At 42.0% G+C, this 25,331-nt stretch overlaps 2 protein-coding genes across 3 annotated transcripts; both read left to right on the forward strand.

The window, feature by feature from the left end:
* The first annotated feature begins 1,083 nt into the window (after window positions 1-1,083).
* MPHOSPH10 (M-phase phosphoprotein 10) lies at window positions 1,084-10,063 on the forward strand. Of its 2 annotated transcripts, XM_059482288.1 has the most exons (12): window positions 1,084-1,191; window positions 1,653-2,304; window positions 3,052-3,212; window positions 3,616-3,787; window positions 4,064-4,205; window positions 4,531-4,598; window positions 5,257-5,394; window positions 5,605-5,715; window positions 5,949-6,056; window positions 6,601-6,831; window positions 7,662-7,829; window positions 9,862-10,063. In XM_059482288.1, the coding sequence occupies exons 1-11, from the start codon at window positions 1,097-1,099 to the stop codon at window positions 7,809-7,811; spliced, it is 2,028 nt and encodes a 675-aa protein (XP_059338271.1). In that variant the 5' UTR covers window positions 1,084-1,096; the 3' UTR covers window positions 7,812-7,829; window positions 9,862-10,063. The 2 variants fall into 2 exon arrangements, with proteins under 2 accessions (XP_059338271.1, XP_059338270.1); XM_059482287.1 differs by lacking the exon at window positions 9,862-10,063 and having other exon boundaries at window positions 7,662-8,558.
* Window positions 9,984-24,874, forward strand: FAN1 (FANCD2 and FANCI associated nuclease 1). The gene is made up of 13 exons (XM_059482286.1): window positions 9,984-11,289; window positions 13,469-13,609; window positions 14,889-15,084; window positions 15,382-15,615; window positions 16,083-16,214; window positions 17,294-17,402; window positions 18,120-18,239; window positions 19,013-19,177; window positions 20,110-20,278; window positions 21,922-22,025; window positions 22,752-22,946; window positions 23,347-23,475; window positions 24,530-24,874. Exons 1-13 carry the CDS (start codon window positions 9,984-9,986, stop codon window positions 24,665-24,667), a joined length of 3,138 nt encoding a protein of 1,045 aa, XP_059338269.1. The 3' UTR covers window positions 24,668-24,874.
* The last annotated feature ends 457 nt before the right edge of the window (window positions 24,875-25,331 follow it).

The raw sequence follows: 25,331 nt of genomic DNA on the forward strand, positions 1-25,331 counted from the left end.
GGACAGTGAGCAGGCTGTCTGCTGGTGCTCAGCTCTTGCTGTGTCAGGCATTGCACTCTGCGAGTTGCTGCGATACAGCCTAAGTAGATAAACAACTTGTGCCGCTTCAAATCTAATTTTGTGTGATTAGTTAAAAGTGCAAATCAAAATGAGTGGTCAAAATGGGTATTTGAAAATTCCAATATATGGCACATTCAATTTCTAGCCCAGGTTGTGTGTCAGGTGTGTTTCTGATGTTCAGAGAATTTCAGGTGCAAGTCACAGTCACAGCTCTGCTGGCTGGGGCCTGCTCCACACCATGTTTTTTGGAGTGTGCAAAGTGACAGTGAGGGGACACAGAGGTGGAATTGCAGGGCATTCTTTTATCTGCACTGAAAAGACAATTTGTTGGTAGGAAGGAAACATGAAAGCAACAGAGACAGGAGCAGTACTGAAGTTAAAAGGTTAGTCACAGTTTTGGATCAAGCTGTAGAAGGGCTGTGTGGGTGGCTGAAAACACAAGGGTCTAAGGGTGTAGGGCATGACTTTATAAAATAAACTTTAAGGAAAGCACATGATGTAAGAGGGGAGTTGAAAAGCATTGGGCAGTGCTGTGTAGATGGTGAAGAAGGATGTGAGTGCCTTGTTACCCTGAACTTGTAGACTCCTGGTGAGATCAGGTGTTTTGCCCACAGAATGAGCTGGAGATGTGCAGTTCCAAAATAGCCCTTGTATCTAGGTCAGAGATTCAAAACTGTGAAGTAAGATGACTGTTGCTCCACTATATTTAGAGCAGGTTTGCCAGTGCTGATGCACATCCCAGTCTACAGCGACACCGCGCCCTTCCCAGGGCGGGAAGCAGCAGCCATCGGGCATGACGGCTATACCCTGCTGGGGGTTCTGGGAGAAGGAGGCGCTTTTAACCGAGGGCTGGGCCAGGAGGCGGGGGTTCTTTGGTTCGGGAGGCGGGGATGCCGCCGCTCGGGGAACGGGGCGGGGCCGAGCTCCGCGGGCGGAACCACTGCGTGCGGAACCTTGCTGGCGGCGCGGGAGCCGCCCGGGCCCGAGCGCTGTGGCACGGCGGAGGCGGTGCCGGTCCCCACGTGTGCGCGGCGCGATGGCGGCGGTGCCGGCGCTGCCGGGGCTCCAGGGCATCCAGACGTGCCTCAGGGTGGCCGGAGCGGCCGCGGCGCGCCCCGAGCGCTTCCTCAGGTACCGCGGGGCGGCGGGGGGGCTTTGGTAGCCGTAGAGAAAGGCCTGGCGGAGCCTGGCAAGGTGTAAGAGCTGAGGAGTGAGGCGTGGGAAGCGCAGTTACCTCTGAGCCACCTGGGTCTGGCTCTTGCACCATTGAGGGGTTTGCTGCTGAACTGTTCGCTTCCCCACAAGGTCTGGAGCGCTTAAATCAGATCAACGTATTGTAAGATGCGGCTGCAGAAAGCTGGAATTTTCTGTCCAGCTGCTACTTCACATACGAAGTGTAATAAAGGTGAAAGGATTAAGAGTTTGGTGTTTTTCCCCATGCCTGTGCAGTAGCAGTACTCCACGCCGTGTGGGGGATGTCCAGCCGCAGCAGGCACTATTGAAGGTGCTGTTCTGTAGCACAGAGAACCACAGTGGGTACAACTGTGATTGGCTTCATGGAAAGTGCTAAACTTTTATTTTTGTGTTCTCAGTGTGCAGGATGGGCTGGCTGCCGACTTTAGAGCAATGACGAAGACTCTCTACGATTTGAATAAAGGAAGTAACATTGTTCGTGGGGGCCCTCTAAAAGAGCTGGTAATAGAAAATTTTGATGAAGAACAGATTTGGCAGCAACTAGAGCTCCAGAACAATGCAGTTCTCAATTTCTTCAAGAAATCCATTGCAAGGGATGCCGAGGATGAAGATCTTTGCCTTCTCTCAGACCAGGAAGAGGATGGCTCTGGTGCAGAGACCAGCAGTGACAAGGAGTTGGAAGACAACATAATGGAAGCAGAAACTGAACAGATGAATGTTTATACTAAAGATAAAGATAAAACTAAAGCTAAAGAAAAGCAAAGTAAACTCAGAGAAAGCATAATGCAGAAAGACAGTGATGAGGATTCTGATATTGACTTTGATATTGAAGCTCTGGAGCAACAAGCTAAAACAGCCAAGGAAACCACACTGAGAAAGAAGGGAAGGAAATCTATAGTGGATGACAAGTTTTTCAAGCTAGCTGAGATGGAAGCTTTTTTAGAACATGCAGAGAAGGAAGACAAGGAAGAAGAAGAAGATGATGACATTAATTATTTTGAAGACATTTTCTCAGATGATGAGGAAGACTCTGAAGAAGCTAAAGTCAAAGTAAGGTTTTTCCTTTAAATCAAAATCTGGCATCTGTTAGGATGACCATAAAGTGTTTAACTCTGTGTAGAAACTGCCAAGTTACATTTGTTTATGTGACTAATGATTATTTCTGAGGCTTTATTTTAACAATTAATATCTGGTAAGAAAATTCCCTGGTGCAGAAGGACATAGCATCCTGCTATTCCAGTCTCTCCTGACATGGGCCCTGGGCTTTTACATAAATAAAGAGATGATACCCACAGGAAATCAGAGACCTTGAGAATTGCAGAATAGGTGACTCAGCAAATTAAGATTTGTCACTCAGCATCTGGCAGTTAGAGATCACTGAGGTGGCTGATGCAGAGCAAAGGCCTTTTTCCAGGGACATGGCCTTGTACCTCTGATACAACTTAAATTGATGAGTAATTGATTCAAAAATAAGTATGTTATTATTCAATATTTACCAGACATTCTCACTAGCAAGTAAGAAATATGCCCAGGGAATTAGTGTGCATTCCAACAAGTATTTGGCAAAATCTACAGTTCCTTGGCTTCTGTATGTGTAAGTGGTAGAGAACTGTAAACACCAGGAAAAGAAATCAGTTTTACTATGGCATCCTACCACAGGTTAATGCATCACTGCCCTGAATTACTGTTGCACAAAGACTCAAAAAGACTCAAAAAGACAGGATACCCTTTGCTTTCTGTCACTCTTAACAGCTGTGGTTTGTTATTTGGGTTTTTCTTTCCCTCTCACCTTTTTAGCCAATTAAAAGTTCCAGAGATATGACATACAAAGATTTCTTTGATCCAGTTGATGATGATGATGGTGATGATGATGATTTAGTAGCTAATGATGCTGAAGAGGATCAGGAAGAGGAAGCAGACAGTGCCATTGAAGAGCAAAATGAAGAAAGTATGTCTGAGTAAGTAAAATGCAGGTAAAATGTCCTCATAATTTTACACTAAAGTAAAGCAGAAAATACTGAGAATATCACATTCACTCTGCTCATAGTTTGCCATTCTCAGTTAACTGTTGTATGTTCATGGTTTGTGTTCTCACCTTATTTATATTTTTAAAATATTGTCCCTTGATCTTTATTTGAATAAAGCATTTAAGAGTTTAAATAAGTTCTTATTTAAGAATAAGAGTTATTCTTATTATCCAGAAGTTTCCCTAGTGTCCTCTACCTTTAGGGGGATCCTTGAGACCTGTTGTAAACTGTAAGTTACTTGTAACAGGTAAACATCTAAGGGCTGAAATATCTTCATGTGAAAAATTATAAAGGTTTCTCAACTTTTATTTTATATTAAATGTTACTGTTACAGGTTTGAGGATATGGATGAAATGGTGGAGCACATGAGAAGTAAAGAAGCTTCTAAAAAAGTAACTTTCAGTTTGCCAGATGACAGTGAAACAGAAGATGTAACTGAAGCACAATTAGAGAAGGACATCAGTCCCAGTGAAATAAAGTCCTCATTTGAGAAGAGACAGGAAAAGGTAATTTTGGTTTGGTTTTCTTTGGGGTTTGTTCATATTTTATTTGGCTAATACTTCGAAAGAGTGGCAAATAATTTTTTTTACTGACTGTTTCATTTGTTCAGAGTCCAGCAGATACAAAGAAGGGATTTAAAATTTAAGGAAAATATGTGGTTTAACTACACAGATACATCTCTAATCATCTATTCCCTCACATACCTGAAATAAATACTGATTTTTTCTCTGAGTTTACAAGTGAGCTCTGGTTTAAACTTCCTAGGAAATTGTGTTTTCCAGATGAGCAAAAAAATAAAAAGCTTGGAAGAAGCACTGTTAGAGGAGAAGCCTTGGCAGCTGAAAGGAGAAGTGACTGGGCAGAAGCGCCCTGAGAACAGCCTTTTGGAAGAAACAGTGCTCTTTGACCATGCAGTGAGAATGGGTAAGGAGGGACAGGGCTTTGCTGGGTGTTCTGCCCTTTAAGCTTGCTGAAAACACCTGGGACTCAAGAAGACACCAGGTTAAACCTCTTGATGTGATTTTGAGGTTGTTTCACACTGCATTTGCACAGTGCAAACTACAGGAAATTGTAAATTTTATCAGCCTCACATAATAGGACTTACTTTTATATTTACTTACTCCACCTTTGATTGCTACATTCTTATGAAAGCTTTGCTTTCTTTTTCTTCATTTTATTCTTTATAGAACAAGACCTATTTCTTGCTGGAGAAACAATAATCTTAAAATTCTTTGCCTTTTCCTTTCAGCACCTGTGATCACAGAAGAAACGACTTTTCAGCTTGAAGATCTCATTAAGCAGAGAATATTGGATGAGGTTAATATTATCTTATCTGTTCCTCTTTACATTGTTCATAGACTTGAGTCACAGGGCACATTCCAAGGATGAGTTGGAAGCATTTCCAATGTTAGGTGTAGAATTATCTTAATTTCTGCAACTGGTTGTTTTATTCTTTTGTTTTGATGAATGTGTTTTTAGATTTCTAAGGAGCCCTATTTTTATATCCCTGTTATATACCAGGGATTTCAGTGTTTTAGTGCACTTCAAAGCAGACTGTGTGCAGATAAAACTGTAAGGAGTTCATTTGGAATATAAAGCCAGCCTGTAACTGGTGCTCTGAGCATTCTGACACTGACCAAAACTCAGTTGTTTGCTTCATTTTGCTTCAAAGCCACTGACAGAAAATTTGTATTTCACAGCTTGTTGAGTGTTACTGTTCATTGAATTTAAAAAGATGAGGAACAGTTTGTAACTTGTTATAGTTGTTGCCTTCATTCATAAAACCAAGGACACAAGCAGAGCTATAACGTTTATTACTTTTCTTTTAATGAAAGTGTGAAACTTGATGAGTCCTGGGATGCTACATGCATAAAGTAGTTAATGTGCCAGATAAATAACTGAAAAATGTTCTAAGTAAGATGTAGCTGGTACTTGGCTGTAGTTGCACTTGGTCCTTACTTTATGACTTTCTCAGGCATGGGATGATGTAGTACCAAAAGAGAAACCCAAAGAGGAAGCTTTTGAGTACAAGAAGCGAATCAGTTTGGATCATGAAAAGAGTAAACTGAGTCTGGCTGAAATCTACGAGCAAGAATACATGAAACTTCACCAGGTAACACAAACCATGCCTTTCCTTTGGGTTTGAAGTTCACACTGTACTCTTGTGTGTTCATTTATACATTTCCAAGTGGAAGTAATTTAGTCTTTCCCTGAATATTCACCAGAGAAAGGGCTCTGGATTGTAAATTGTGTTGTTACCAGTCTTGCTTAAGTAAAGTAGCCTTATGAATGGTGTTACAGTTACATTGCATTTTTAATGCAGCAAAAGAATGAAGAGGAAGAAAATCCTGAACACAAAGAAATTCAGGAAATGATGGATTCACTCTTCCAGAAGCTGGATGCACTTTGTAATTTCCACTTCACACCCAAACCAGTAAGTGCATAAGTTTTATAAAGTTGGGGGCTTTCTCCCTTTTTTTAATTGGATACTTTAAAATACATTCCAGAAATGGTAAAGTAAACTTTGGTGTTTCCTGAGCTCATTCTTTTTTTCATATTAAATGCACTGTGATTGCCTCTAAACAAACCCAGCTAGTTGTGATCTTCAGCTGTCTGACAGCTGCTGAGGAGCTGTGCTCAGTCCTGAATGTGTCTCTTCATTTCCAGCCGGTGCCAGAAGTTAAAATCGTGTCCAACCTTCCAGCTATAAGTATGGAAGAAGTAGCACCAGTTGCTGTTAGTGATGCTGCTCTCTTAGCACCAGAGGAGATCAAGGTAAATATAAAATGGCATTAGGGGATTACAGAAGGATGTACTGTTTGTCAGATCACTGGGATTTCTGCCCTTCCCATCCTGGTGGGTGCTTCCTCACCTTGTGGACTTTTTTGGCCTAGAATTTTAGCCTTGATGGTTGTTGGGAGGTTTTGAGGGCTGAGGTGGTTTTTTGTTTGTTTGTTTGGTTGCTTTTTTAGTTGTTTGTTTTTGGGGTTTTTAGTTTTGGTATTTTTTTCTGACTGGGGAAGTAGTAAATTTTATTTGGCACCAGTAGGCCATAATATTATGCTTTGTTTTTGATCTTAACTGTTCTATGATGGTCATTGTTTTCCCAATATTTATTTGGGTATTGAGAGGGGGAAAGCTAAACAACACTAGAGCAGAGCAATTAGCATGTCCTGGATCAGTTGTACAAATCTCATTTCCCAGCTTTTGTCAGGTTTTGGCCTTTGCCTTATCCTGAGCTCTCACCTGAAATATTGGAAATGCTCTGTGAGTTCTGTGAAGTGAGTCTTGTTTTTTGCACTGTTATGGATTTATTTAGGAAAAGAACAAAGCTGGTGATGTAAAAACTGATGCAGAAAAGACTCCCACAGACAAAAAACGAGAACTGAGAAGGAAAAAGCTCCGCAAACGTATGAAGCGAAAGGAAAGGGAGAAACGTCAGAAGCTTCTGGAAAAGATGAAACCAGAACAAGGCACAAAACTCAGCAAAAAAGCTGCTGCAGCAAAATTAAAAAGGCTTACCAAAGAAGGCAAAGCATCTCTGCTCAAGGTAAGACTAAACTTCCAAGGACAGATAATTTTTCTCTAGAGAGGAAAGGAAACTTTATCCCAAAGAATTACAAGTATAAGGTTGGAAAAATGTGAAAAAGCTGTATGATACAATTACTCTATAAAAGTATGTTCATCAGGCAGAAATGATTTTGTGTGAGGTGCTACTTTTCTATTTATTTCAAAGTTCATAAAGTGATGTTCCTGCAAATATATTTTCTTTATTTCCTGCATTTACGCCATTCCACTTCATCAAGTGGGACTGCTTGAATGCACATTGAGGTTTCTGTGTTCTGTATAAGCTTTGGGTAATTTAAACTGTTTTGTAATACAATATTCCTGTTTAACTTTGTCCTTATTGTGGAGCCTTCCCTATAATCTCATCAGATTGATATTGTTTTGCAGGCTATAAAACAGTAAACTCGTGAACCACTTATGGTGCCTTTTAAATAAAACTCAAAAAATCTGAAATTTTGAAGTATTAGAAACTAATAGGAAACATAACTTCATTATTCCAGATGTTTGTACTTACCTTTTCAGAAGGCAAGTAGAACACAAAGTACAGATACCCTGCTGTAGTTCATGATGTGCAAGGATCTGTTCTTGATGCCTGCTCTTACCTATCAGGCTAATTGCTACATAGGAAGAGAATGTAAATCTTTATTTCTTTAGATAGCAGGAGTGGACTAAAAATGTGGTGAACAATATCCTTTGAAAATCTGTTACCAGATCTTTTTACTGAAATACCATTTTGCTTGAGTAACTAGTAAGTAATATAATGGTACTGTTTGTACATTTCTTGGTTATAACAAATATTTTGTCCAATGACAGGATGAAGGTAAAGACAAGGCCTTGAAATCATCCCAGGCCTTCTTTTCTCAGCTACAAGATCAAGTGAGAATGCAAATCAAAGATGCCAGCAAATTAAAAAAGAAACAGAAGAAGGAGAAAGCAATCTCTGTTCATAAATTAAAGTTGTAATTTACCTTTTTTATACAGGTACATACATATATACATCTTGTATATATTAAATTTTTTTTTCTGAATTTGAGTAGGTTTTACTCTGTGTTGATCTTTAAAATACTTTATGAACTTCTAAGGTGATGTTCAGACAGTTTTCTATAGATTTCACTCTTATTTTCTACCATAGAACTCTGATTCGTTCCAAAAAGAAAGATTCTTGGTGTGGGAAGATATGTAACAGTGTAAAATACCTGACATGTGCTGTTACTGTACAGTCTCTTTAATCTATAGCCCAGAGCTTTGTATCTGCTGTTTTAATAGCTCTAGATCTATAGCAGGAGGAACTGCATTTATTGAAGAACTCAGGATGTATCCAGGCATTTAAATTACAGAAATTCTGAAATTGTGATTGGCAAAAAGGGAGGACACAAAATATTTTTAAGCCTGTGGTAACTCAGAGCTAGGAAGTTTTTAACTTAGACGGAGTGCAAGAATGGTTTGGGTTGGAAGGGACCTCTGGGGTCATCTGGTCCAACCTCCCTGCTCCAGCAGGGTCACCCCAGAGCACAGGGCTCAGGATTGTTGTGGAATAGCTCCAGTGAGAGACTCCACACTCTCCAAGCTCTCTGGGCAGCCTGACCCAGCTCAGTCACCTGCACAGTATAAAGAAGTTTTTCCTCACAGTCAGGTGGAACCTGTGTGTCTCAGTTTCTGCCCTTTGCCTGTCCCATTGCTGGGCAGCACCAAGCAGGGCCTGATCCCTCCTCAGCACCTCCCTGCTTACACTGACACGCAGGGATGAGGTCCCTTCTCATGTGTATTTTTATCCCTCAGAGGAATAATCTCCCATACCAGCACCATGTCAAAGTCTACACGAACAATTAGCCTCAGGGTGAAAATATTTCACTATTTGCTTTTTGCTGAAAAGAAAAAAAAAACAAACAAAAAACTCACCACCAACAAAATAAACCTCTAGTTGCTGCTCCTGTGGCCCTCAGCTGTTTTCCACGCGTTGTCGTAAAAGGAAGTTTTGAATCTGCGGCGGGTGTTTGCGGCAGCCCCGCTGTGTGAGGGAGCGCGGTGCCGGCCATCGGCGCTGCATTGCTCAGGCCTGGCGGCGGGCGGAGCGGCCCCGGCCCGGCCCCCGGGGCGCGGCCTGGCCCCGCACGGCCCCGGGAGCGGCGGAACACGCGCGGCTGCGATGCCGGTGCGTGGGGAAGGGCGGGAGGCCGGGCGGGCTGGGGGGGCTCCGGCTGGGCCCCTTTACCCGGGGTACGGGCGGCTGAGGGGGTCCCAGCGCGGGAATGGCCGGCGAGGGGCGGGCATGCCAGAATGGCAGCCCCGGGAGCCTCTCGGGAACCTGGGCCCCGCCATCCGGAGCACCTGGAGAGCGGCTCCAGAGAGCCGGCTGCTCCTGGGCCCCGGCCCTGGCAGAGCTCGGCCCGGGCCCACCGGCACGGCAGCCGTGAGGGTGAGGGCTGCAGGATAGCCCAGAGAGTGCTTGGCACCGAAAATAGCCTGTCAGCAGCAAACAAGACAGTGATAAAATGTTCCCAGCGATAGGGCGAGGACCAATGGCCATAAACTAAAACGCAACAAGTTTCACCTCAGCATGAGGAAGAACTGCCCACTGAGGGTGGCAGAGCACTGGGAGGGCTGCCTGGGGTGGTCATGGAATCTCCCTCTCCGGAGACATTGCAAACCCACCTGAGTGGTTCCTGTGTCACCTGCTCCAGGTGCCTGGGCAGCGGGGTTGGACTGGATGGTCTCCAGGGATGCCTTTCAACTCTGACTATTCTGTAAAAATTACAGGACTTGCCTATTTGAATTCCAGGTTCACTTGCTGATGTAAATGCAAGCTTGAGATTACTTTTCCATTTATTAAGCTATATAAAGGCAGCTGCAGTGCTCAGCTTCCTGTGGTGTGCTTCCCTGTGTGGTAAGGCAAGCTAAAGGACAGTAGCATTGTAAGTTAAGGATTGCTTGACTTCTCTGCCTCTCTTCTGTTCATCTTGGTTACATCTGGTGCCTTGGAAGACCACTCATTCAATGTATTTTTTATTTCAAGGCATGTCAGAAGATTACAGATGGAAAAGGAAAAGCCAAGGAAAGTCTTTTAAGTATTGCAGAATAAAGAAATGTAGCCTGAATGGAGTTGTCTGGGCCATGTAATTGCTGTGAAGTTTTGTAATGGCAGAAGCTAGGTCTTCAGGAATCAAAAGATCCCAAACAAGTTTGTCACTCAGTAAAAGTAAGAAGAAAAAGGAAACAACTAAAAAAGTGGAAGTTACGGGAACGCCATCTACACCTTCAGCATCATCCTCTATTACTTCCTTTTTTAACAATGTTCCCCCTGCCAAAGTTAGCTGTCCCATGTGTGGGCAATTGGTGCCAAGATACGGAATAAATAAGCACATTGATGAAACATGTCAGAGAAACCGTGGTGAGATTGGTGCCATTGATGCTACACTGACTTCTTTTAGGAATAAGAATCCCCCAGCTGCAAATCTGAGCAATAATTCCAGCTCATATTTTTCAAAAAACGTCATAAATCTAGAAGCAAGTCCTTCCAAAAGTAATTTATTGAAAGGAGGAGGGAGTGCAGCCCAACAGACTAGTCCTTATTTCAGCAATCATAGTTCAGTGTTGAGTGTGAACAGTGAATCCCAGGCCAGAACAGTTAGAACAGTCTCCTTGGGAAGCTTGTCTGCCAAGCTGTCCAGGAGACGCTGCCTGCAGGGAGGAAAGCAGGTCCTGTATGAAGAGATCAACTCTTCACCTCCAGCTGTTCTCAGTGCCTGTGGAAGGGCTGCAGCCCATGATGATGATGATGGGGATGAGAGTGATGCTGGGCAGAGTTCTCAGAAAGAAAATCAACCTTCTCACAGAGGGCACCAGGAACATTTTTCAAAGAGGGAACCCGAGTTTCAAAATGAAATAAACAAATGTAATCAAGAAGACCTTGTGGACATGGTTCAAGTGCAATTATTGGCTGATAACAGTAAGGACAAAAGGTTCCCATCTGGTACAAGGAGCATCAAAGCAGAGAGCAGCTCTGAAGGTGGGATACTTAGTCCTGATAGATGTGAAACATCTCTGGCCATCCACACTTCAGCAGAGCTGACCAGTAATTTGGACATTGAGACTCAGCCTCACACTGAGGTTACTCCTTCAAAGACAGAAGTGAACAGTGGGACAGAAAATTGCTTTGGCAGGGATGATGCAGAGGTACTTCCTGTGGAAGTTCTTGAAGACTTTGAGAATGACATGAACCATCCTCTGTTAGAAACTGTGGAAAAGTCAGAATCTCAGGATTCCACTGGGGACATTCTAGACAAAATAGATGAGGTCCTCTCTGTGCCCAGCTCTCCTGGTCACCCCTACTACCTCCAGAACTTTCTAGTAGTGCTGCGAGCAGTATTGCAGAATGAAGATGATGTCAGACTATTTAATGAACAAGATTTGAACATTATAACCAAGTTCTACAAATTATCAGGTATCTTTTTATTTTAAATACATTTCCACATTCACTCTTGTAGTGGAACATTCTTACATAGTTTAATGTCAGAAGTGCTAAATCAATTGACCATGTAACTTGATGAATTTTTTAAGGGAAGAAGCTGCTTCTTCTCAGGAGATGTACCCTTTTTTTTTAAAATAAACTTTGCTAATGTAGTTAGGTGCAGTTCCTGAGGGAATGGGGGGATACAGCCTCCCTCAGCCCTCCCAGCAGCCTGGTGGGTCTGAGCTGGCCATGGGCACAAGCAGCCAAAGCAGGGGGTCTGCAGAGCACTCCAGACCATAAGAATATTACAGCAGGGACAGCTTGGAGCTTGGTAATGCCTTGTTTATCTTGGGGTGGGGAATATATAAAGAAAGGGGAATATATAAAGAAAGAAAGCAACAAAAGTCTTATTACTGGCTCTCTGAGGCAAGCAGTAGGTGCACATCATTTGCATCCAAAGATCCAGGAATAAACTCACTGTTAGGCCAGTAATGCATGCTGGCATTGGCTGCTTTGACAAACACTAAAAGAGATGTTCAGGATACACCTTCCCCATTTCCACACTGTTCCCTGGATGTGAACAACACTGATCAGTAACAGGACCTTGTTCTGATAGATAAGAGAGCTTCTTGTTTCTCTTTCAGTACTGTGAGTTGGGAATACAGGAAGAATTACTGTAAGGTGGTGCTGATAAATCCATGTCTGCACTGGATGAAACAATCTCTCTTTGCAGGGTAGGAAAGATGCAGCAGTTGAGCTGTGAGAAGTGAGAGGATAGCACTAAGTCAGTAGATAACAAATCCTGGACAACTGGCAGATGGATGTCATTGCCTTCAAGAAATACCAGGCAGGATACTTTAAAAGTTCAGGTAGATGAGTTATCTGTCCCACATGAGAAGTGTCTACCCATTTCTGTTGTCATAACACAAAAAAGCCCAACACACACCTGTTTAGTGCAATGAAGTTGCTTGAATATAAATATTTTCCAGTATTTAATTATTTTCTGCAGAAATATCTACCATTCTTCAGTGAGCTGTCTCTAACTCAGTGTAAGTTTATGAAGCTTATTATGAAATTATTATTGCAGCCCTAGTTTGTTCAGTTCCGTGGCCTGGAGAAGGAATGTCGGTGTGTTAACCTTTTTCCTTTCTCCAGAATGATAAAAACTGGGGACAGGCTTTAAAGGAGTTAAACCCCCCAGAGAAAATGACAAGCTTATATGTGTGAATGTAGTTCTCCCAGTGAACTGATCCTGGAAACATTCTATTAAAGAAAACGCTGAAAAAGTCTTATAAGGACAGGGGAATTGTTAAATAAACATTTAATGTTCATCTGCCATTTTTTAAGCATGTCTAAATCTTTTAGTGTTTCAGTTTTTTTTATTAATGATCAGTTTCAGTTAAGCAGCAACAGACAGGGGTAAAAAATTTACAAGTTAATGGGGGTTGAATTAAGTAGTCAAAAGGTTGTTGAATGTAGTAATAATAGCTAGACTATTTTCAGTTAAAATTTAATAAGCTATTTTGTTGAATTTCAGCATTGTTAGTATTTAAAAAGTCTTTCTAAAAGGTACTTTAAAAGAATACATCCCTGATAAAAATCAAATGAATATGAGTTTTTTTTCTCATTGTCTTATTTCAGTAGATGTATTAGTATAATTTGGCTTATCTTTGGAAAAATAAGGACCTGAAGAATGCTGCACAGAGAAATATTCTGTGATTATGAAATTATTCTGTCAGACTGCAGCTTCTTTTGTTCTCTAGCATGAAATATTTGGTTATTGAGTGACTCTTTAACAAAGCAAAAAGACCTACTTAACCAACACAAAATGCAGAGTTGAAAAATGAAGTTCTCTTTTTCTATAAAACTAAATATTTCTTGAAGGGTAAGCATGTCAAAAGGCATTTTAGTAGTGTCCATTATCTACAAAACATGTTGTAATGCTTTTCTACCCACAAGACTTAAAAATTCTAATGAACTTATGAATTACTTGGAAAGGTAAGTCTGGTATTTTACCAAGTCTGCTTGTAGAACACAGGGAGATTTGAAATGTACTTTAGAGAGTACGTGCATCAAAGTGGTTTTTCAGATGAATGTGGTGATTGTGCCTAGTATGTGTTTAGAATTGACTCTTCTTTTTGTCCTTCCCTGCTTTAAATAACATTTGCAGTTGGTGGGCAGAAGTTGTATGTGAGACTTTTTCAACGCAAGCTGAACTGGTTAAAGGTGAACAAAATAGAGTATGGGGAGATAAGTGTGGATTTGTCACCAATCATTGAAGAGCTGGCTGAAGCCAGATTCCTACAAACAGGTAAGGCCAGCATTAATAAACCTTTAAAATACTACAAATAAAATGTGAAGTTGTGTCAGGTTAGAGATCAATGCAGTGCATGCTTGTCTGTGCCTTGGGGAGAGAATAGAGGAGCAGAATAAAGGCTTCAGGTGGATGAGTGGTCTTGTGAAAATACAAATTGTGCAGATTAGATAATGGAGAAGACCAGCTTTTCTGAACAGTGGTTTTTTATAACTCAACAGAATTTTTTAATCTTAGCAGTTGTTTTGAAGTTGGGAAGGGTGTTCTTTTTCTGGTTATTCCTTTCCTTCAAAGTAGACCTGTGTAAAGGTCCAGAAGAAGGTGCAGAAGAATTTCAGGGTGAACCAGATAGCATTGTTAATGCATTTTTGAAGAACCTGATGCCTGTATAACTTAGGTCAAAGTTACAAGGTGCTAATATAGCTTGAGTTGTAAGATATCAATATAACCTGATATATCTATATAACCTGATATCAATATAACCTAAATAATGACTTTTTATATATCTATATTATCTGATATCAATATAACCTGAATCATAACTTTTATACCTGTATAACCTGAATCACAGCTTTTTATACCTGTATAATCCAAATCATAACTTTTTTATACCTATATAACCAGATATAAATAACTTCTATACAATGTAATGGAGTATATGGTTAACTAGTCCTTAATGCTGAATAGACAAAAAAGAAGAAAATAACTCACCAGGTAGATACCTTTAGAGATAGATAAGTATAGTTAATGAGAAATTGGTAAATGTAAAGCCAGTTAGCCACAAAATAAAGAATTTAGACAGGTTAGGACCAGACAGACCAAGGAATGAAGTAACTTTGTATGCTCCAAAAACAAAGTGGAAAAGTTCAGATGTGAAGAAGACTTTGGGAGCCTTATTAAAGACCCCTTGAGGTGCAAGCACAGTGCAAAAGAACTGTCTAATAACCATCAGATCATACCATGTAAATTAAATTAGTTCTGGCACCTGTGTGATGATGTTATAGTGACAGAGTAACACTGAGAAATACTTACTGTATAAATATACCACAGGTGGTATAGCAATATATATAAATATACCAAAGGTGGGTGAGTAAGGTGGAGAAATCCCCCTCACCTGCTCTATGGACAACAGTCTATGGGGTTTTATTTCCAGCCTATCTTTGGGGCATCAAACCTAAATCATTAGATTGGTACTAGGTTGTATGAATGCACTGTGAACTGTTGCTTGACACAATAATATGACACAATGAATATATGTGGATAATTTCACTTTTAGAATCTGAATTGGAAGACCTGTGTGAAGGGTTGGATTTGCTTTCAGCCCCTGAGCTAAAAACACTGGCAAAAATCTTTCACTTGCCAAACCCAAATGGTCAGAAACAGCAACTCGTGGATGATTTTCTGAAGTTGTCAAAGCAGCGTTCCATCTTCAGCAGGAGTCAGGCTGGTATTGGGACAGTGATTTTGAAGAGGTAAATGTTTACAGAAAAATTTTGCAGGTGAATGGAAGTTGTGCTTCAAATGACTGAAATCTAGATGCCTTTTCAAGAGAGGAATGCATTTAGTAGATTTCTTAATAAAAAGCGTGGCATTACATTTCAATTCACAGTGAGTCAAAGAGAAGAGTAAATACTAAACTGCATACTCTGCTTCTTTCAAGGGAAATCAAGTTTATGCATTAATTGGCTTGAAAAAAAAATTTCTCATGCTTCATTCAGTATGTTTTAGTTTTAACAAGTTGTGTATAATATTTTGATTTGTCCTTGCAGGGTGAAGGAGCTGGCTGGAAGATGTGTCAGGGTGTGCAGGGAGGCTCGGGCTGTCTTTTCCCGAATGCTGCTGCTGTTTGCACTGCCCGAGTCGCTGGAGGAGGAGGAGGCTGGCAGTGCTGGTCAGGGCCTGCTCTCCACAGTCCTCAGGGCAAACATGGGGCACATGGTGTTCCCCAGTTACACTGTAAACAGGAAAACACAGGTCTTCCAGGACAGAGAGGATCTCATCAGGTAGGGAGGGCTTTGGCAGCTTGGAAATCTGTTCGTTTCTAAAAGAGCTTTACTGCAGCACTTGTGCAGGCAAATAAGAATTCAAATGTAGAACTCCAGATGTAAATATGTAGAAGTATTAATTTTGCAATTATTTTAAGTACATTTTTGTATTGAGGTAGGACTTGTAAGTCACAGTGGCTTGCATTTTGGAACAAAATAGCTTATTTATTTGCTTCATGATCATGTGATGAAAGCAGTTTCTTCATTTGCTGTGCTGATTCTGAGCTAAAAAGAATTATATTCTCTAGTGTTAAATAAATTTAAACATAATGTTCCTTGCTAGTTTAAACTCTGCTAATCCTACAAGACTGAGAACAAAGATGGCTGCATGGTTTAATGTCTTTAGAGACTGTAAGGGAAAGAATTTATTTCTTTCAACTGTAGATGCTTTGCAAGTGTAATAAAGTTGTGGATTCTTACCACAGGTATGCAACTGCTGTTCATCTGTCAAATGATATAGCCACTGCAATGGTAAATGGGAACTGGGAAGAAGCCAATAATCTCTATTTGTATGCTAAAGAAACCTGGAATGGACTGAAGAATCACCCCTCTTTGAGGTACTGATCTGGAAACTGTGAAGTGTATTATCTTACCTTGGGTACTTTTCCTTTGGAGAGAGGCTTATCAACTAGATATGTTATTTAACCTGATAAAGCAAGAGACTTTAATGCTCTTGAAAGCTTGGAACTTCCTGATTGTTTAGCTTTTAAGTTACAATATGAAAAGACCTTTTTTGTAAAATCTTGAGAAAGAGTTGGTAGGCATGGATATAGCACTAAAACAGTTCTGTTCTATGTGCCAGTGCAGGAGGATAGGAGTGCAGGAGGATAGGAGCCTTATTTTTCCCTTGTCATAGTGTTTTTTAAATGGCTTTCAAACAAATGGCAATAAGCAGAAAATTGACTGTGAACAAAAGATGTTGCAAATGTTATGGGAAAACATACTGGGTTATTCATGTCTTTAGATTTCCTAGTGGGTGTTGCTCAGGAAATGTTTCTAAATATCTGAGACCTGAAATAACATTTATTGGGTTTGAAGTGTTCTTCATCAGTTTTTCTTTTAATTATTTTGGTTTCTGACTTAATGACATACCACAAGTTAAAGCCTTACACTTGGCATTATATTCAATTCCATGGCAACTGATTTAAAATAATATTCATAGAGGGTCATTTACTCTGAAGACAGTGGAAAAATATTTTTTGATTTAAAAAGGCATTCAAAAGACTTTGTCCTGAAATACAGAGGTGCCTACTGAAAAGATGTTGGTCTTCTTTTATGGCAGGAAATTCCTGTTCGAGTGCTTTTCTTTTGTTCAGCTTTGTTTCTGAACTGGAACTGCTGACTTATGAGAATGAATTGGTAACAATATGTGATGTAGTAAGTTGCTGTTCTCTGTCTGTTTTAAAACTGATTAATTGATAATTCTACTGATGTTGAAACTAAAATATGCTGTGCACAAGTGCAGCTTGCACCTGCTCCCTAAGCCAAACCTTTGGGTTCTTGACTTTGCAGCTGGGATACTAATTTCAGATAAATTTGGATATATAAAACATTTAGTTTGGTAAATGCTTTAGGTATGAACATTCTTAGTAAAACTGACATCATTCAATTGATTTGAACTGCTCTTATTTTTCAGCTATCACAGAACTTTACCTGATTACCTGCGGCGTTTCACAGTTGGCTGGGTGTACACAAGAATCCTTTCTCAAGGAGTTGAAATTCTGCAGAGACTTCACAAGTATAAGGTAAAGTGGGGAGGTGAATAGAAATATGTGCTCAATTTTTGTACATCAGTTTACATTTCTAAAGTGGCTGGAAAATGGTGGTAATGTTTGCCAGTACTTGCTACAGTTCTAGTAACAAGTTACTTTTAAGGGAAAAGTGTCCCCTTTTTGTTCTGCTTCAGAAAGTTTTAAATTGTTTTGATTTCTGCTTATGCTTTTAAGATTTACCATATGTAATTCACCATAAAACTATTGCTGAGATATGCTTGTTTCATTATTTAAAGATACCTGTGTTTCACTAGATTTGGCTATTGCTTTTAAATAAGAAAAATCTTGAAAGAGAATTCTTCTAGAAATCTCTGCCCCTTCCTTAAGGAATTAACATCTCCAAAGGCCTCTGACTTACATGTTAAAGTAAATCAGATTATTTAGAAAACGACTTCACTTCTTCAACAAAGCAACAAGTAATACTTAAGATATTTTTCATATACAATAAGGATAAAAATGCTGTATTTTTGCAGTTAACCTTAAAGTTTACATAAAAATATCTCTATTCTAGAGTTTTTAAGATACACATATGGATCTGAAATGGGTATATTGGGTAGTGGAGTAAAAAGTAGGTTTGGATTGTCCAGGACAAAGTTTCTGTACTATTCATTAATTAGAAGGGAAAGTGACAAGCTAACTTGAAGTTGGTTATGTAACCCAATTAATAAAGGTGCAATCCCATTGCTACAGGAAGCAGTGCAGCAGCTGCAGAGCCTCCTGGCCCAGGATGTGTATTGTACTGACAGCAGAGGGAGATGGTGGGATCGGCTGGCTCTGAACTTACATCAGCACTTGAAAAACACTAAGAAGGTATCTGGCAAGCTGGAAACACTGCAGGCATTGTCTGAAAACCTTTTTTTAAAGTATTTCTTACGGAAAGAACAGTGGAGTAGAGTCTCCTAAAAATGCAGATTTTGTTAGGAATCCTAAGGTCAGACAACCAGTTTCAACTAAGAAAATGAATCAATTTTTTTTATCTTATACTGATTAGTAGAAATTGAGAGGAATTTTTTTTACTGTACTAATATAAATTTGAATCCAGAACCCTCCTTGTGCAAAATGTTATTGATTGGTTAGAACTTTCCCACTCAGTTAGCAAGCTGGTCCTGTCCTGCATGCTCATTCTTACACTCACATGTTTGTGACTCAATTTCTCTTGAGCAGAGAGGTGCAGAGGGGTGCAAAGGGGTGCAGAATGTTGCAGAGGGGTGCAGTGTGGTGCAGAGGGTTGCAGAGGGATGAGAGTGGTGCAGAGGGGTGCAGAATGTTGCAGAGGGGTGCAGAGGGGCACAGAGGGGTGCAGAAGGTTGCAGAGGGGTACAGAGGGTTGCAGACGGTTGCAGAGGGGTGCAGAGGGATGCAGAGGGATGCAGAGGGGTGCAGAGGGGTACAGAGGGATGCAGAGGGGTGCAGAGGGATGCAGAGGGGTGCAGAGGGGCGCAGAGGGGCGCAGAGGGGTGCAGAGGGGTACAGAGGGGTGCAGAGGGGCGCAGAGGGGCGCAGAGGGGTGCAGAGGGGCGCAGAGGGGTGCAGAGGGGTGCAGAGGTCTCAGTGAGCCGTTGTTTGTGCCCTCTGTTTGCCAGGCCATCGGCTGCATCCGGAGGGGGCTGGCGGACGCGGCCGTGCGCACCGGGCACCGCCTGGCGCTGTGCCAGCGCGCCCTGCGCATCCGCGACTCCCCCAGCTGCAGGCAGCTGCAGGGGCTGCTGCAGGACCTGCCCCTCCTCACCGTGCACGACGTCGCTCACGTAAGCAGGAGCTGCAGCTCCTCCTGAGCTCTCTTACTTCACACAAGGAAAAGTAATCTGGGAGACTTGTTACAAGCTGTGCGCCAGCCTCTGACTGACATGGTGCAGGAAAAGGAACACAAATGTGGTTTTTTGTTCTAAAACAAAAGCCTCTTGTAATCAAATACTTCTGCATTGGTCAGCTTCTTAGCTGAAGTTAGTCAGCTGTACGCTGATCTAATTTGCATTGCTTTGTATTTGTTATGGATGTGATCATCCATAAACTCCAGTAATTTATCAGTAATGCCCTCAGAGCCTTTCTGGCTGAAGAGTCTGATCAGATCAGTGCATTGCCTCTGGTGGCTGCAGGCCAAGCATTCTGTGTGACAGAAAAAGTAATAGTAACCTTAGCATGTTGTCAGCATTAGATTAATGGCTAAAAGATGCCACTGTTATTTTAGGAACCTTTGGAAGTTACGCACTCTGAATATGTGTTATGCAAATATTCAGTGTAGGGCACTTGCATCATATTAGAATGGATTTTTAAAAAATCTATCTTTTCCATACCATTATAAAGATAATTCTCTCTGGGCAAAATGAGAGCAGAGCCTCACTTCCTCTCTCAGCCTCCTCACCATATCTCCCTGCAGCCCCTCTTTGTCTCTGCTCAGGTCTGTCTCCTCATTTTTCCATGTTTTTGCTCCTGGTCCTGCGTATAGAAAGGCTACATTCCCATCTGCCCAGAATTTTTGCTAGACATTTATTTTCTTAAAAATGTGCCAATTTATGAAAGCTAAAGAGGATGATTTCACAAGAATGACAGGTTAAATTTTATTCAGTTAATTTTTGGAAACAAATCTAGTTCTGATTTTAAGAAATCTGAAAAGGGGATTTTGGGCTAAAGCTTTTTCAATGTGATGCTGGAAAGTAACCAAATGTTTTAATATGTTCAGGTTACAATCAGTGGAAAGATGTGTCCTCAGACAGGAATGGGAAAATCTGTGTTCCTCATGGAGGATATTGGTGATGGAGAAGGAGGCCAGGACTGCAGTGTATCCACAGTCATGTGCTCAGTTGAGGAGCTGGCATTAACTCATTACAGGAGGAATGGCTTCGATCAGGGTAACAGTGCTGTTGCTTTGGGGGTATTTTGCAGTAAAATAACTGTGGGAATAAGTAAAGAAACTATTTATTTTAGGCTGATTCTGTTTCCTTCCCAAACACCTCTAATACATCACTTCCTTACCAAAGTGCTTTAACATGTATTTTCAACCTGACCTGCTTTAATGATTTGCTGCCTTCATTTACCAAAGGTGGTTTTCAAATCTATTAGGAAAAACCCCAGTGTTTTTTCTTCATCTACACAGAAAATCACTTACTTTGCCTTCCTTACTGTTGAACAGCTAAGGGTAAAACAATTTGGGTTAAAATTCTAGCATTATCATTCAAAGGAGTGTCACTAATGAAATGCAAACCTCCACTGATTATTGCTACTAGATGTCCATGAGAACAGTATGTACCAATAGCACAAACACTGCAGGATTTATTGAAAAGGCTCTATTAGTAGTATTTAATGTATTTTTACAATTTAGGAGCTATGAAGCCATCAACTAGTAAGAATATATAGGTCTGTTTTACAGGAAAAAAAACCAAAATACTAAAAGGTAGGCAAGTTATTTTTGAAGATAAAATTTGTGCCTTTCTATAAAATATATATTTTAATATAGTTTAATTTTATTGATAATACTGTTGCAGCAAAAGTGGTCACATCAGAAAAAGGTAAAGAGGAAGGGAACAATATTTAGAATCAGGGAGAATTGTGCTGAAATCCCCATTCAGTTCCTCACTCCCACCCACTCACCATTGGTCTTCTTGGCTCAGTTTTGAGCACAGTGGCCATGTGTGATTTAGTGATGATCCACAATGGCCGTTCCAGCTCCATGCACACAGCCCAACACACACATGCTCTCTCTCATATGTGTGGGGTACCCTGCATGTATAATGCACATACACTACATTATATGGTGTATAATGACATACATACTCTGGGATCTGTATGTGTGATGGGTAACATTACACATACTGCTATAGATAATGTGGTGTACTAACAGACTAATAACAAACACACATCACAGAGTGCCTGAGGGAGCTCTGGGGGTCACCTGGTCCAACCTCAGCTCAAGAGCCAGACCATGTCCTGCTTTAGAGTATCCCAAGGAGGGTGAGTCCACAGCAGCCTGGGCAGCCTGTGCCTGTGCTCCATCACCTTCACGGGGAAAAAGTGTTTCCTTGTGTTTGCATACATATACATATATATACACATATATATAGTCATACATGTATATGTTTCCCTATGTTCATATATATAGAAATGTTCACAGAATCACAGAACCACTGAATGGTTTGGGTTGGGAGGGCTCACAGTGGGGTCATCTGGTCCACCCTTCCTGCTCAAGCAGGGTCATCCCAGAGCACATGGCACAGGATTGTTGTGGAGCAGCTCCAGTGATTGTCAGAGTTAGCCCAGTAAGCTCTGTGGGGGCCAGGCAGGGATGGAAGCTGTGCTGCAGCTGAAGGCCCCTGGCCTGGGAGCAGCAGGCTTGGGGAATGGGGCAGAATGAGCTGCATTTGCAGCTGACACCAGCTGGCATGAACCTGAACGTGGCCAGATTATTTCTGCTTTGGGTCATGATGGTTCAGTACCTCTTCATATGACATTGCTGTAGGAATTAATGTTTCCATTTTTATTAAACTCTGCCCTTTAGGTATTCATGGGGAAGGCTCAACGTTTATTACATTGTATGGGATTCTGATGTGGGATATAATTTTCATGGATGACATACCTGACGTGTTCAGAAATTCCTATCAGGTAAGTTTGAAAGGCTTTCTTTAGTTAATTTATTTTCCCATTGCTGTAGACTCAGTAACCATGTTAAAATCTTATATGGGATTAGATTAACATTTTATTCTGAGGGACTTTCCAGACAGATCTTGGTGTTTCTTTCATTTTATTATTTTTTATATTTGATTTATTGTATTTTGTGGGATTATGTGTGGCAGCCGTTTGGGTAAGGCTGTTTCCTAAGCACTCTGCATTTGCTTTTGGAAATGGCTCTCGGGCCCTCCCTGCTCAGCAGCGCCAAAGCTGAGTTAAAGCTGAATTGCTGCAGGGGCTTTTCACGCCCTGAGCGTGCAGTGCTGGCCCGGGGCCGCTGGGGGATCCGCCCCGGCTTCATCACGGCTTTGTTCTTTCACCTCGCACTGCTCGCTGTGCCTGAGCTGTCTTGATCCCGGTTCCAGATCCACCTCAGAGTGCTGGGAGTGCACAGGATTCTTTGCCTGTTAAAGGAAACCTCTGTCTAGGGTTCAAAACAGCAGAGCAGAGGCCAAGATGTGGCCAGTGTTTGTTGCACTGGCACTGGGTGCAATATTTTTCCCATTTAATAAATATTTTTATGGTGGTCATGTTCTAGATAAATCAGTTCAATGTTTGATTGACTTTGTAGTTAAGAAAAATATGAAGCAGGACATTGTCATTCTGGGAACAGCTGCTGTGGTGGCAGTTCCTGAGAGCTGGATTTACCCTTTCATCCAGACATCCCCCCTGGATTTATACACTGACAGCTTCTATGAGAACAGGAGGGCTGTCATCGAGGCCAGGCTCCAGCAGCTCCACACAGCTTCCTCAGAGACGCTGGCAGAGCTGGTTGCTGACGTCTGGAGCACTCAGGAGGGAAAAGCAGCAGCCCTGGTTAACTGGGGACGTTTTACTTCCCTCCAGCAAGTCCAGGTAAGTGGCTGTTGCCCAGCATGGGCACTCCAATTAGGCTTGACATTCAATTACCCATGGCCCTGGTGTGCTCGGGGCTTTATTGAGGCACTGAGCCATGGCAGATGGAGAGTGGTGGGAGGCAGGAATTGGAATTAGGGATTATTGTACTGAAGTCCCTGCACAAGTAGTGTTACAATTTTCTCATATGGTCACTTTTCCTGTAACAGTAGCTGAGAGCACAGCAGGAAAATTGATGTAAGAAACATCTACTTACGTTTCTTGTTACGTTTCCTGAGACTGAACAAAGAGCTGAGGTGGGCCATGCAGTATTCTTGGAACGGTATTCTTGTGAGGGCTGGGAAATGGTTCTGCAGGAAATCAAACCAAACCAAACCAACCAGCAAAGCCTCTCTTGCAGAGCCTGGTGTCCTGCCTTGGAGGGAGGTTCCTGAGTGGTGTTTTCCAGCGGCTTTCCAGGGACCTGCGGCACTGCCGGGGCGGCCTGCCCGACCTGCTCGTGTGGCGCTCCCACAGCCAGCACTTCAAGGTGGGTGGGGAGCACGGAATACCCAGTGCTCAGCTGCCTTCCCTCTGTGGACCCCCAATACCCAGTGCTCAGCTGCCTTCCCTCTGTGGAACCCCAATACCCAGTGCTCAGCTGCCTTCCCTCTGTGGAACCCCAATACCCAGTGCTCAGCTGCCTTCCCAGTGTAAAATCCCAATACCCAGTGCTCAGCTGCCTTCCCTCTGTAAAACCCCAATACCCAGTGCTCAGCTGCCTTCCCTCTGTGGAACCCCAATACCCAGTGCTCAGCTGCCTTCCCAGGGTAAAACCCCAATACCCAGTGCTCAGCTGCCTTCCCAGGGTAAAACCCTGCCCTAGTCAGCCCACACAAATGGTGATTTCCTTCTTGCAGCTCGGCCTCCCTGCCCCCATGGAGCACTGGGTGATTATCTGCTCCTCTAGTGCGTGTAGGGAGCAGACATGCTCAGCATGTGTTGAAAAAAGGTCTTTGATTAATCATAATCTAAAGCACCTGTTACAATCAGCCACATATTGAATGTTGTTAGCAAGTTCTTCTGGCAGCACTTAGACAAAATCTGCACTATTTGAGTCCACAGCAACTGTGTCTGTGTCTGCTACAGAAATTGAGTAAACAGTCATGGATGGTGCCTTGCACAGTAGTGGAATAGCTGCTAGAGGACTATTGGACGTCTCATCTGTTGGAGCAGCTTGTTATGTGTTTATGGTACAGAGCTGAATAGCAGAAATTAGTTCTCTAGGGCACCTGGATAAGTTGCTGTCAGCATCAGCTGGAGCAGGTGAAGGTGCAAACATTTGATTTTGCAGTAGGAGAGATCTTCATTCACCAGGGCTTGTCTTTGTTTTGGTGGGTATTAACTATATAAAATTTCATTCTCTTACAGTTAAATTTTGAAATATGGAGTAATAATTAAGCACCCACTGGACCCTCCATTGTGCTAAGATCTCCATTATTTTTGTTGCAAATAACAGCTGTTAAAAATACTTCTTGTGTGGGAGCTAGTGATCCTTCAGTTCCTCCAGGGACACACTTGTAACCATGCCCCTTTCCTTGTAGCTGGTGGAGGTGAAGGGCCCCAATGACCGCCTGTCTCCCAAGCAGGTGCTGTGGCTGAGTGAGCTGCACAAGCTGGGGGCTGCAGTGGAGGTTTGTCACGTGCAGGATGTTGGGGGCAAGAGCAAACGCCTCAGCTGACACAGGTTGGATCATGTGGGCAACTCGGGTGTTCCTAAAGGAATGGGTCGCACACACCAATGACTGCTGATTAATAAAAATAGTTTCTTCTAAAATTCTGGTTTCTTGGAACATTACCATAGTCCTTTTTAGCACAAAACATTCTAAAATGTAATTTGAGAAAACTGCCAATATGATTGACTGCATGTCACTTTGTGTTCAGAAGAGGAGAGCCCTTCCTTTCTCTCCTCAATTCCTGACTTATTCTCTGAGGTAATCTGGGCTTTGCCCAGCAAGGAGAAGAGCTGCCTTCAAGTGTGAAGACATGAGACCATCTCTACCATACAGAAACTGGGCCATCAGGTGCTGCTCATTTGCAGGGTGCCCTAAATTCATTATGTTGGGCAAGTGTCCTTGCAAGGTTTGAGTTCAGCCCCTTGCCAGGATCGTCAGGTCCAGTGTGATTCTCTGTCTGTCCCCACTTACCATGATGTATTTGAATTTTGCACTTGTACATAAACAGATACAGGTGGCAGAGAGTAGGACATAAAGCATTAATGCTGTTCTAATGTGTATGAAAGGATAATTTATTTAACAGCCCCTTCTGTTTATGTGTATTACCTATATAAAGGGAAATATTTCTGGTAGTAGACAAGAGTTGGTCAGTGCCAAGATGACCACATTC

This window comes from Ammospiza nelsoni, chromosome 14, assembly GCF_027579445.1.
Source record: "Ammospiza nelsoni isolate bAmmNel1 chromosome 14, bAmmNel1.pri, whole genome shotgun sequence".
In the NCBI taxonomy this organism is placed as follows: Eukaryota; Metazoa; Chordata; class Aves; order Passeriformes; family Passerellidae; genus Ammospiza; species Ammospiza nelsoni.

Coding starts and splice junctions, on each gene's coding strand:
- MPHOSPH10 (XM_059482288.1), top strand. CDS start 1,097: ATGGCGGCGGTGCCGGCGCTGCCGGGGCTCCAGGGCATCCAGACGTGC. Junction 5,716..5,948: donor TCCACTTCACACCCAAACCA/GTAAGTGCATAA, acceptor CTTCATTTCCAG/CCGGTGCCAGAAGTTAAAAT. Junction 6,832..7,661: donor GCAAAGCATCTCTGCTCAAG/GTAAGACTAAAC, acceptor GTCCAATGACAG/GATGAAGGTAAAGACAAGGC.
- FAN1 (XM_059482286.1), top strand. CDS start 9,984: ATGGCAGAAGCTAGGTCTTCAGGAATCAAAAGATCCCAAACAAGTTTG. Junction 11,290..13,468: donor CAAGTTCTACAAATTATCAG/GTATCTTTTTAT, acceptor TAACATTTGCAG/TTGGTGGGCAGAAGTTGTAT. Junction 15,085..15,381: donor GGGACAGTGATTTTGAAGAG/GTAAATGTTTAC, acceptor TTGTCCTTGCAG/GGTGAAGGAGCTGGCTGGAA.